Source organism: Muscardinus avellanarius (genome assembly GCF_963383645.1).
Source record: "Muscardinus avellanarius genome assembly, chromosome: 7".
Classification (NCBI taxonomy): Eukaryota; Metazoa; Chordata; class Mammalia; order Rodentia; family Gliridae; genus Muscardinus; species Muscardinus avellanarius.
The window spans coordinates 74,319,973-74,334,044 of record NC_137793.1 but is presented as its reverse complement, the minus strand read 5'-3'; the positions used below and the strand labels follow the sequence as shown (position 1 = coordinate 74,334,044).

The window sequence follows — 14,072 nt, the reverse complement described above, 5'->3', positions numbered from 1 at the left end:
GCACAATTCATAATGATTCTACTGAGAAATATTTTTTTTAAAGTAAAAAAAAAAAAAGGAATTCCAGGAGCTTTATAGTTGCTTTCTTAAAAAAATACTTTCTAGCCAGATGTGATGCCACATGTCTACAATCCCAGTACTTGGGAGGCTGATACAGAAAGATCACAGGTTTAAGATCAGTTTCAGCAACTTACTGAGGCCCTCGGCAACTTAGTGTGATCCTGTTTCAAAACAAAATAGATAGATAAATAAATAATTTAAATTACCTCTTAAAAGTGAGAACATATTTTTTTGGCAAGACAATTATAATCAATAAAGGCACTCTTACTTTCAGAGTCCAGTAAAATTAATGACTATTTCAACTCTAATAAGTTGTGAAGCATTTTGTTAAGTTCATAGGAATTATCCCACCAAGCAATTACACTGTTCTTAAGAAGTCAATTCCAAAGAATGAGTTAACATAGAATGTGTGTGTTATACATTATGTATGTGTATATATATATATATATATATATATGTGTGTGTGTGTGTGTGTGTGTGTGTTTGTGTGTGTGTATATATGTATGTATGTGTATATATATATAGAGAGGAAGATACATACTTACACACACACACACACACACACACACACACACAATTTATCTTTTTGTTTAACAAAAGAAGAAACCTTCTAGTTGGTGTATTGTATAGGTTCACATAGAGGAGTCAACCAAGGCTGTTTGAAAGGGTGTGCACCCTACTGAGTCATTCTTTTCAGAGTTCCTCTAATACCAGAAGGAGGATTAAGTCAAGTTGTCAATTAAACTAGACTGTTCTTTCTCACACACAAAATCACCAAGAAATTGGGAATAAAGAATGGTCAGATTATCCAAGCAAAGTGATGATAGATAGAAATATATATATAATCTTGAAACATTTCTTAATTACAAAAGAATCAATTAAGAGATAACAATGAATAATGGAAAGGACTCTTCAGACTCAGAGATTATACTTCACTTTCTAATTTTCAGCTGCAAAGATTTTAGAAAAGTCATAAAATTTATATCTGCCTAGGTTATTCCAACCACAACATGAGAACAACAATATTAAGTGAAATATTTTGACAATAACTTCTGTTACCACAAAAATGCATGCATACTTTAGGTTTTACAAAACATATTTCTATATTTATACAAGGCAATATTACTACTAACCAATAACACATTTTTTAAATTACATGTTATAACAGAACACAATTCATCTGCATTCAAGATGCATCTGTATTTACTTAGAAAATCCTCTTGAAAAAGTAAAGCATAAAATGCATCTTCAATATATATCATTTCAAAGAATAACATATGATGTCTGTTTTCACTTGGAATAAAATTACAATGTTTTTGTATTTTTTCAATAGCACCGTAATCCAATTTCTAGTCTATCTCTTCTATTTGTAAGGATTCTTTTATAAAATGCTCTGCTAATCTACATTCTTTATGCAGCATTTATTACTTTGTAATCTGATTAATGGCATATCATAATGAATAAATTTACACTTGCAAAATTTATGTAGTGTGGAGTTTTGAGCATCATAGCATAAGAGCTTAGCGGATGCTTTTTCTGATGTTCAGACCTTTCTAATCAAATCTCTTCATTTGTTTTCAAGAATTTGCTGTCTATGAAGACTCTGTGATTGTGTCATTCATTATGTTCAAACATCGACTTTCAATAATAAAAACAGTAATCTAGGAATGACCAGCCTTTCCATATTTTAGCGATTTGTAGGCAGAAGATAAGCATAAAACATAAATGAAAATAATTTTTCCTGTTTCTCAAAGATGTGAAACTGTACCAAGAACTAAAATTTGCCAAATACTGCAAGGCTCAAGCACATCCACAAGTGCACTGGGCCCAGGACACAGGAGAGACACCCAGGAGATGAAGCCGTGAGTTTTTAGTCAGCAAATAACCAGCTGTATCTGTCACCAATCAGCGTGCAGAAAGGAAAGGATTCACCCCCAAAACACAGAGATCATCCAGTATTGCCTGGTGGACTATCCTCTTTCTCACTTGAGAAAAGAGAACACAATTTTGCCACTCCCTTCTTTATTTTCTATTCCCCTCCACGAGCGGGTATGCAGAGTGAAACTGATCTGGAAAGGAGAAAAAGGTTAGGTCTCTATTGGCTCTTTAAAATGTAACGATGGAACACTTGCTAATCCATGATTTGATCTATTCGGTTGACTCATTTGTTCAAGAGTAATGGAGATGGTGTATCCAGGACCTCTCCAGTTTCAAAATTCTATGATTACACATTTGAAACCAGTGCTTCTCAATCAGTAAACCATGAAGTTTTGGGGGACATACTGATGCACTTGGAAAGCTGGGAAGATCTCCTGAACTTATTTTCTCCAGCTCTCAGCCACTGTTTCTTTATTCAGGATAATATACAAGTATTGGGATTTTTCTATGTGTTCTATGACATAAAGAATTCTGAAAAGCATCGCCTTTAGAGAACATGCGTGAACTTGGTGAACAAAGACTGCCTGGACTAGCTATTATTCTGGTGATAGTAATTCATATATAACTAACATCCTATAGTTGAAGAGAGAAGAGGATCCATTTTTTTTCTGAACTGCATATATAGTAGTAATGATGGCAGCAACTGCCGTTCCCAAAAGTCCATCATTAATAAAAGGTAGTTGCTTGGACTGTAATTATGGCATCCTTGCTACCCAAACTTGAAGCTTTTATGGGGCTTCTACAATTAACTACTTAAATGCATCGAAACACTTGCTTCTCTGACAGTTAAGTATTGATTTTTTAATCATTTTCAAGTCTCCTCCAGCACAAATAAATGTACTACAGTTACAGTTAATGCACTGTGTACATGCATTAAATGCTGGTGTGACACAATTTATTATTTTGTGATATATAGAATTGAAGTCTGGCTTCTCAGAAAGTAGTCTCTGTGATGTAGCATCGGTATGAGGACTACCATTGTCCTTGATCCTCCAAATTCTCTAACTTCAAAAAACTAGAGACCTTTTTTAATGGAACACTTAGGCTTTCAAAAACAGGAGGGGTGCTGAATATAAATCTTTTATATATGTCACTGTGGGAGAAATTTTTTAAAGAGCCTAATAGAGAAGATACAGTTTATATTTTCCTAAAGGTGTCACTGTGGGACTTACAGCAACTTTGTTCAGGCAGATTTTTGCCTGCTTAATTTTTTCCCCTGAAGTTTTTGAAGACACATCTGCCAAAGTATTTCACATACTCTGATTCAGTCGATTTTTACATGTTTTAATTGCATTGTTTTAACACCTTATAATAGGCTAAGTAGGTAGTACATAAAGCCAAATCTGCATTTTAAAAATGTGATTTCTGCATGCCAAAAGAGGCCAAAGAAAAGCCCTGCTAATGTCACATATCTAAAAGCAGACCTGGCTACTGGGGCCACTGCATATTTCACAAAGAAGCCTTTTGCGTGGATACCTCTACATACTTAAAATTGAAGTTGGGGGGTAAAAATCAGTTAATTTTGCTTCGTTAGAAATAATATCATTTTAGTTTTAGTATCTAAGACAGATGCCAGCATTTCACTCTGAACAGATGGTAATTCTATCTAATAGTGCATCTCTGTATTAGTAAGGTCTGTTGTGTATACAAATAGTAATAAACACTAGGTAAGAATCAAAATAAATTTTAATTGTTGACATTAAATCCTGGCAGCCACAGTTCTAAGGCTGCAATATTCCTTTTTCAAGTCTGTCAGATTTACTAATGCTGCAGAAGCTTTTCTGAAAGCTGCCAGATCTCCGTTCCAATAAAAACATGTTTGCATGCTACCAGTTATGGTCGTCAACCGGGATACCTGTTTTCACACACTGAAATAATTCCTCACAAATGGCATGGAACTGGTGCTACTGTTTTTGTGATGATCTGCCTATTTTTTTTTTTTTAATGCTCCTGAAGCACTGAACATTTAGTTAAGAAATCCGCATGATATATCCAATTGTTACATTATAGGCCATAGAGACCACAGAATTATCACTGCTACTTTCTTATCCTGCTAAATCCAAAATCTCCCTTTCAATTCCTTTTATTCTGGTTGCCAAGCTGGGCATTCCTAAACTTCCCCGAAAGTGACATCATCCTTTGATTGTTTATTTTGCCCAAGTCTGAAGGATTTCCCTAACAATCACAGGGGCCATCAGCAGTGCTTTCTAAAGGCTTGCTGGGGGTCATGCATGCCAACAAGCACGGAATGGCTTTTCAAAATGCTACCAGTGATCTGGTAATACAAATAGTAGCTCCTATTTATTTGGGGAAATCTGCCATGTTCTTTAAAAATTATTAAAACCAAAACTAAAATAATTTGGCATTCAGGCAACTGTTCAATAACAAACATGCTTTGCAATCATATTTCTTCAAAAAAAGGATGTTTTTTTTAATCATGAAAAATATATTGCTTCCACCATATGGGACAACCAACGACTCACCAACCGATTTAAGATGCAGCATATTGAGCTGACCATATGTTACAGTACTGTTGAATGGCTGAGTGATTCATGCCCGTCACATTCTAGTATATCAATTAAAGCTCCTTGAAGTCTGCATGATTTGTGTCTCTGTTATTAAACCCTGCTAATTCATCCCACTTACACATCTGTTATAAATCTCTAGGAGTGCTGCATGATTCATGGCAATCTGTGAGCATGCTACAGCAAATTCTTCTCCTTGTAATTAACAGTAAATTGTTTTACTGCCATGCAATGAATTTTTCAGTTATATTGCAAATGAACTCCTAAATGTGCGGTTCTTTCCTAAGAACTGACTTATATCATTAGGCAATTAAAAAGTATTGCTTTGAACCAAAAGCTTTTAATCAAGAGAAATACAACTTAAACACAGCTTAAGAGCTATGGAAATTTGACATGGTGGTTAGGAGTGTAAAATAATTTCTGTTGAATGAGCAAAACAAACAAACAGAAAACCTTGAACACGCTCAGGATTCCACTGATGCTCAGACACAAGGATTGCCGCCTGAGGACACTCGGTGAGACAAGTTTTTGCACAGATACTGTTTATCTTAGAAGTTACTTAAGTCATCTGTCATTACTGAATTTCTCAGGCTGCTTTACACTTCTCTAATTGTAAAATGGTGCTTTTCTTCTTGAAATAAGTAATTGGATAATTAGCCAAGTTGAATCATCAGAGGATTCCATTGCTGTTCAAGTGTTCTTGTCAAAGGTGAAGCAAATTCATTTCAGCTCGCCTCTGCAGCTCTTCCAAGAGGCTTTGATTTTTTTCCACCACTTTCTTGGCAGCAGCCTCAGATTCATGGGTCCATACATCAAGTTGGTAGTTTAACAACAAATGGAATTAAATTCAAAGAAGGGAAACTAATTGAAGGACAGCAACAAAAGTGTTTGGTAATGTGCTTTTTAATATGGCATGCCACATTTGCATGATAATTTTTCCTTTTTAGCATGGAGCAGAAAGTGACTAGCTTAATGAGGGATTATTCAAGACAGGAAGGAACAAAATGCATTCATAACTAAGAACAAAGATTGTATTATGAAACGAAAACAGGCAACCTCAGAGAAGTAACTGGATGATTGGTTTATGCATTATGAATAAAAAAGGTAGAAAAATATTTATATTAGTATTCACTAATGACTATATATACAAGGTTGTCGTAATTAAAATTATAAATTAGCATATTAAGAGTGCTTGTTTAATCACTCTGGGTCCTATTCGCAATGAAAATACTTATGTACCTGCATTGAAAACAATATGTGTTTTCAACCCAGAAGCAAACAGACTATACATTTCACTTTGGGTTCAGAGAGAAAACTTAATGCACTGCTAATTACTTGCATAATGGGAGACAGGCACTTCGAAGCTTCTGGTGTGGAGGTCAATTGATGACAGGCAAAAGAAATAGCACATTGTTCCTTCAGGAATGAATCTCCAAGAGAAAAATCTCTCAAAAAAATAAAAAGGTTCAAACTAGAATCAGTGTGAAAAAAGTGGAAATGTACAAAATTACTAAATTAAAAGGGCAATCTTTTCTAAGTATAATAAGGATTTTAAGAGGACCCTGTTCATCAGATACTTATAATACCTGATACTTATAATACCAAATATTAGATACTTATAATACCATAAACAACTCCAAAAGTACCAGTAATTCTAACTCAAGCTTTTGCAAAGAAGATTCATACAGTTTCTTCTGGGAGAATACCTCCCTGGCATCAGTTCTCAGACTTTGTCATAGGCGTGAGAATCAATGGAGATGCAAAACAACATGAAAGATACAATGAGCCCATTCTAATAAGAGGCAGTTGAGGCATATTTTAAACCCAAAGTAGCAATTATAATTTTATGATTTTTAATAAAACAACCAGGTAAAACTTTACAAGTATCTCTCTAATTTTTGCAGCAATGATTTAAGGAGGAACTACATATCTTAAAGATTCAATGATTCTAAAAGACTAAACACCAATTTAAATTTGGGATGCACTTTTTCCCAAAGTTTTGAATAGTTGCTGGTCCTTTTTCATCTCTGATAATGAGCTCATATCACCAAATTAGACTCAAGAGTTAAATTTGTCACGGATTTGCTGGAGTTCACTAGAATAATAGCCTCCAGTTGCAATGCTGTTGACTGGAAGAGGTGGGGCAGAAGGAATTACACAGCTGCAAGGCAACTCTTATTTCCTACTACACACTTGTTAGCTATTCAAAAGAAGTAATCTTCATACTGTTTATTTCTATTAATTAATGTCTACGGAGTTCCATCCAGATGTTTAATCTTAGGAAAATCTCAAGGGGAGGAAAATATCTTCTATACTGAGTGAAAAATAGAAGAGGCAAGAAGGATATTGAATTTGTATCTGGTGGCCTTTTTCTTGCATTCAGATAGAAACAAATTTATCTCACTGATCTGAACAGACATGAAAATGGTACATTTTATAACAGAAACATAAGCAAAAATTCTTTTTCTCACTACTGTCAATGAAATGACTTACTTTCTGTTTGGCAGATAAGTGGTCTGATAATTCTGACTAAATATATTAAGGGGTTAAGACAATTTTTTTTCACAAGAAAAACAATACATTTATTTCTCCTTCAGAATAAAAGGAATTTCAAATTTTTCAAAACATGGAAATTGGGTAAATAGAAATTTTTGCCAAAGATCTAAGAACCACGTATCTGAAATTTCTCACTGTTATCTCTTGCCACTGTACTGTCCTATACATTCTGTCCTATACAACTTCTGTCTGACCATTCTAATTAGTGACTCCACTTCCCTGTTATTTACATTTCTCTTGCCTTCCCTACAGCATGTAAAACCACAGACATCAGCCTCCTTCTAGATAGAATTCTCTCTTCCCTGGGCTTCTGTGGCATTGCTCCTTCTCTGGTCTTTTCCTAGCTCTGTTCACTTCTTTGGTCCTTTTACTCTCTCCTCTTTCTTTCTACCAAAATATAAGTGTTCACTCAGATATTCTCTTTGAACTTCTATTTTTGTATTGTATCTGCCTTCACTAATTCATTATTATCCATAGCTTTCTCTCTCACCTACATGGAGATTAATATAAAACATGCATCATTTTAAGTTCTCAATTTACATATTCTGTTGCTGGTTGGTTATAATTTTCATGGATATGCTTCTACCAAATGATCAACTGAAACTCATGAGTTTCTTTTCCCCATACGACCTTCCTTCATCTTTCCCATTTTAATTAATTTCAGCCCATAGTTTACGAGATTTACTATCATCTTCCTTTTTCTTAATCTGTGGACCTCTTTTCTATAATGCCACTCCATTCCATTCCCTCAATCTGCATTCCTACTCATCTGACTGACTCTCTTATTGTCTCTTAGAAAAAAATTATCACACTCTCTCTCTTCTAATCTAATGTATACTTTACTGCAAGAAAAGTCTTTGTAAATTTCAGTTGTCATCATGGCAGTTTATAGAGCAGTGCCAGCCTCCAGGACAGTGATTAATCCATACTATGTGCTCAGTAAATACCTGCAAATGCTGTATATCTCTAAAATGTTTATCAAGACAAATTCCCAATGTCCTAAATCAAAGTCATTTATCTCAAATTCAAACCCATGTATTCTGGGATATCATTTTTCCTTAAATATATTTTAAGTTGGAAATAAAGATAAGTATAATGAGAAAAGTGAAAATTAGTTGTCATACACAAAATATGAATAAAATCTTCTTTAAAAAGGCTAACTAATAGCCGGGCGTGGTGGCGCATGCTTGTAATCCCCACGCTTGGGAGGCTGAGACAAGAGGATCACGCAGGTTCGAAGCCAGCCTCAGCTACTTAGTGAGGCTCTCAGCAACTTAGTGAGACCCTGTTTCCAAATAAAATATAAAAGAAATGGGTCTGGGAGTATAGCCCGGAGGTAGAAAGCCTCTGGGTTCCACCCCCAGTACCACACAAATAAATAAATAAATAAATAAATAAATAAATAAATAAATAAAATAAAAAGGCTAACTAAGGTTTACATCTTGTGACTTTTAGATAATATGAACCATTTACTACAAAGTCTTTCCAGTGGTGAGGAGCAATGACGGTAACCAGTAAGGACAGTGAAAGCGGCCCTTCACACGCTGGGCTGTCTCCTACCCCACAGGGGCTCAGATGCCAGCAAGAAGAGGATACTACTACAGGTGTTATTTTTGGTGTTCAGAGTTGAGAAATGCTGTTCTGTAGACATTTTCTGGCTTTTCTTTTTCATCTTTAGGATCCACCTAATCTCTAGGGGCAAGAAGGTCTCCCTTCAGTTACTCTCATTTGTGGTGTCTATGGAAAGCAGATGAGCTCATCCAGAGAAGAGTGCTCTGTGGCATTGGAGGTAGAGGCTATGGAGTCTGAAGGGGAAACAACGTGTCACTCATATAATTAATGGCATAGGCCAATCATATGTGAAAGCTAGAGAGTAAAAGGGAAAGAACAGGGACTTCAGATAAAAGAGGAGAGATACCAGTAGAATAGTGGAAGAGGATTGGGGGAGGATAGAAGAGGAAGAGAAAAAAGGAGGCTTGAGGAAGAAAACAGATCAAATAATGTTAAAGCCATATATAAAGGTATCACTACCAATGTCACTAACATGTACAGGGACAAAGATGGGAGAAGTGGGGTGGGGAGTGAAGGAAAAAACAGCAAGTGACATGTGTATATAGAAATGTATCAGCTTGACTTTCACCATGATTGTATAATTACAACATTCCAATGAAATAACAAAAAAGAAGTATTACTGGGAGTGATATCAGGAGGAAGATAAATCGGACAAATAGCAAACAGCCTTCCAGGAAGTAGAATAAGAATGCTGAGGAGAAGCCACAGAAAAATCTCTTTGGCTGATTAAAGAAATTGCTTTTTAAGAGAAGTATCTAAAATTGGTATGAATTTGCCAACGAGTTAGTAGTTTCTCTACCACAGAAGGTATCACACAAAGGTTGGGCAAACATCAAGGACAATAAGAGGAAGAACATATTGATATTGGCTTTCTAGTAACTCTAGGTGACTTAAATGCTTTTTATACCCCCAAGAGGATGGGATACTATTCTGTTTAATCTCATATTTGGGGACTCTGTATTTACACTATAACTCACAACAATCTGAAGCTCAGCCTGTTCTGACTTTCTCTACGCACATGATTGATCCCTCTTTAAAAGTTTTTCTATAATAGTGTCATTTTCCCTAGAGAAGATTATCTTTCTTTGTTATTCATATTTGGTAACCCTTTAATAATGTAATATATAAAAATGATCATATAGGCCAGCATGGTGGCACATGCTTGTAATCCCTGCGCTTGGGAGGTGGAGACAGGAGGATCGCTCAGGTTCAAAGCCAGCCTTGCTGGCTTTAAGAGACTCTGTTTCCAAATAAGAAAAAATATAAAAAATAGGTGTCTGGGAGTGTAGCCCGGAGGTATAAGGGTTTCCAGGAACTCCAGTACCACCAAAAAAAAAAAAAAAAAAAAAAGATCATATAGGAAAGTTAGACATTCCATAAATGAGCTAGGTGTGGTGGCACATGCTTGTAATCCCCATGCTTGGGAGGCAGAGAAAGGAAGATCGTGCAGGTTCGAAGCCAGCCTCACTGGCTTCAGAGACCCTATTTCCAAATAAACTTATAAAAATAGGTCTGAGAGTGTAGCCTGGCAGTAGAAGGTTTTCCAGGAATCCCAGTACATACAAAACAAAAATTCCATAAATGTATACTTATACAACTAAAATACATATAATTAAGTATATAAATATAAAAAGAGTTATAGAGATAATCAACCATTATTTTGTGGAATTTGGGAGTCATCTGCATTAATGGAAAATTGAAACAAATAAAATTATAATTTCTTGGGTGAGATAAGTTGAGTCAAATATTTTTTATAGAAGAGGCAAAATTTCAATAAAATAAAACTTATAATGAAGACATTTAGGAAGGAGGGCTAGGTAATATCTTTAAATCTATGTATAATATCTGTAATTCACCTAAGAGTCAACCTCCCCACATCTATCTGCAGCCTTCCTTTAAATAGAAAACAAATTAAATAAGAAACATGCTTTTTATTTAACAGACTTCTTACTTAAAGTTTTTAAGATTGGGAGATCCTTACTAAATATAAATAAAATAAGAAATACCAATGGCAAGTCCAATAAAGGCAAAGTATAATATCAGGGCCACCCAGTAATTCCTGGATATCCCCATGGGAGAGCAGTGGGTAGACCCAACCTCACGAAAAAAGTAAGGAATGAAGGAAAACACATAGAGAACTCTCACAGGAAGTCTTCTAAATATTTCTCATGACTGTCAGGACACTTCTAGGACCCAGGCTGGTGGCTGAGCCTTGCAGTCACTCTCACTCAACATCTAATTATAGCTCTTCCTATGACACGGCTGCAACCATAGCTCCTAGGCACCTCTGTAAGTGCAACTTTATTTTTTTTTTTAGTTTAAAAATGTCAAGGTAGACAGCAATCAGGGTTAGTAAGAGAAGAGCAGGGAACAGGAAAGACAAATGTTAACTCCAAAGTAGAAAAGTTTTGTAGGTATTTGCTTATAAATATACACAATCAATTTTTTTTCATGTCTATTAAAATTTGCTTACCTGCTGCTAAAGTTTGTCCTGCTCCTGCAGCACTGGTCACACAACCAATTGAATTGCAGAGAGAAACAGTAAACTTGTAAATCCTATAAGGCTTCAGTCCTTTTACAATATAAAATAGGTCTTGAGATTCAGCAGTGTGCATTAGCTTCAAGGCAAATAATAATAGTACCAATCAGATAATGAGTACAAAAAATATAAAATCTTGGCAGACGAAGTTCCATAAATTCAGACAGAGGAGATTATTGCCAACTACTATTAGAAAAAGGAATTTTTTGAGTCTCAACAAGCCAGGATTTAATTGATAATTGTACAATCACACTGTTTTATGAGGTAATAATCCAGTTCCTGAGTGGATAAATGAACAAACCAAGTTATTGCCTCATAAAGCAGCATGGCGGTATGGTTATTGTCACCAATAGTAGAGATAAGGATCAGGGACATTGTCATTGTTGCTGTAAAAAATTCCAAACAAAACCATGAGGTTGGGTCAAAAGACATCCAGGGTGGTAATGCCACATGCTATTTGGTGGCACTAGAACAAAACAATTTCACTGTGTTAAATCAATCCCATAATTTTCTTAAAAAACACACACAGACCAAAAAAAAAAAAAGAATTAAACATATTACTGAGCATCCACATGAGGTCAATTCTCAATTATGTTTCTTATACAAATAAGCATATAATGATTAGATCAAACAATTTTTTAAAATACTGTCTTTGTCATGCACATTCAAATGAAAATTGCATATGTGTGCAAAGGGGACTGAGAGGAACTCTGTAGTTCCAAAACAAGTAATTAAACAACCAACATTGAGAATTGGTCCCATCATTACAACTCGAATTGATCAGAAACAACCATGTAAATCTGCTTAGGCTGTGGATGTAAATTATATTTAGGGAAAAAAAGTCATTAAAATAGAGAATACAATACCAACTATGAATACAAAACTATTTTTAGGTCTACTGATATGCACTCACATGCCACATAATGATGTTTTGATCAACAATGGACCATGCTGAACTGCATATATGATTATGGTTCTATAAGATTACAATAGGGTTGAAATATTTCTTTCACCTAGTGATGTCATATCTGCTGTAATATTGTAGTGCAAGAAGCTACATGTTTGTGGTAATGCTAGTGTAAACAAGTGAATATATACTATACTGCCACTCACATAAAAATATAGCATGAAGAATAAATTTTAAAAAATCATGAAGAGTACATATGATTTACACTAACAATAATAACTGTGTTATTAATTTATACTTATTATAATATGCATTTTATCATTGTTTTAGAGTGTATTCCTCTTACTATAAAAATGTTGACTGTAAGACAATATGCCACATTATACTAGCACCTTTGTACATTTCATGTTAGCCATGTTTCTTGATTCCATCAAAACAAAACAGGCAGTAATTAATTTATACCATCCAGGATTTTACAAGTACACTACATGTTATTCATAGAACAAAATCTCCAAATAATTTCTCAACACATACCCACATCATTAAGTGACATGACTATACATTCACCTAGAATAATATTCACAGATAAATGTCAAAACAGATAATTATAAATTTTAGAAACATTTGGAGTAATAGTTTAAATATATTTTGGGGAGTACAATACATTTGGAATATTTGTTCAGGTATTCACTTTAAATTTTTATAACCTAAAAAACAAAAGAATTATAAAAACAACAAAACGGCATGGATAAATGCAAAACATAACAACTAAAGGCCAAATGGCAGCTATAGTTTTAAATTTACCTTAAATTTTAAATGATATTCTGGAGCTGGATCACCACACCCCCCCTCCAAAAGGCAGGCTGGCAAAGAGGACCTTATCATAGGTAGTAAGTAGAGCATGGAGATCCCACAGAATTACTCCCCTGGTATAATTTTTAAACTTCCATTGGTGTTGAACTCATAATTGCTAGGACTGATTTCGGGAAAGCAGTAATTATAAGGACTATGTAATCAGATGGCTCTTCCTGGGTGTTATCAATGCATTAAACAAAGACAAAGACAATCTGAAGGGATTTAATCACCAATTTAAGACAAACTATAAAAGTCTCCTTGACAGTACTGGTTCACTATATCAATAACATCATGTTAAGTGGATCAGATAAGCGAGAAACAGGTATGTACAGGTCTTTGTAAGACATGTACCGCGAAGACTGGGCGATCAACTCTGCCACGTCAGTGAAAGTTTTAGGAGTCCAAGTTGTCTAAGACACACTAGGACGTCCACTGTAAAAGAAAAGATGAATTATTGTATTTGGCATCTACCTCCACTAAAAGGAATTGTTACCCAAGTCTGGTAGATCCCCTCACATTCCAAAAGGAGCATATTCCACACTTGGGTACTGTTGTGACCGAGTTACCAAGTAACATGGAAGGCTGACCCTTTTGAGTGCATCTCAGGGCAGAAAAGACCTTTGCACCAGATTCAAGCTGTGGTGCAAGCAGATGAGTCAAGTAGAATCTAATCTTGAATACACTCTATGGCACTAGAGGTAAAGATGGTCCGGAAAGATGCTGTGAAGTTCTTATAGAAAGATAGTCATAAGGGAGATCATCTAGTGTCTGGAACAAGAGCATACATGCATTAGAAACTCTGTATTATTTGCTAAAACTCCTATCATACAATTGGGCATCAGTAAAAGCAGAGCAACTGGCCATGGATCATCAGATGACAGTGTGAGCAGAGCTACTTCACTTAGCTGGGTTCTTTGACATGCCAAGTCACAAGGTCAAGTGAGCTCAATAGAAATTTATGGTAATATGGAAGCGAGTATGTGGAATTGAGTAGAAGCATGGCCAAAAGCCACAAGAAGATATATTGTACAAAACCATGAGAGTTCTCTCAAAAGCGTTAAAAAAGTAGGAAGTTCCCAGGCATGGGGGTGCATGCTTATAATCCCAGCATTTGGGAGGC

At 35.3% G+C, this 14,072-nt stretch overlaps 1 protein-coding gene across 2 annotated transcripts in view; it reads right to left on the bottom strand.

Moving 5' to 3' along the window:
- USH2A (usherin) overlaps window positions 1-14,072 on the bottom strand; it is a gene marked incomplete at both ends in the record, with an annotated part of 871,783 nt that overhangs the window by 586,716 nt on the left and 270,995 nt on the right. For both annotated transcript variants that reach the window (XM_080698222.1, XM_080698223.1), the window contains one exon: window positions 11,125-11,269. In XM_080698222.1, coding sequence (XP_080554348.1) covers window positions 11,125-11,269 — 145 coding nt within the window. The remainder of the gene's footprint in view (window positions 1-11,124; window positions 11,270-14,072) is intronic.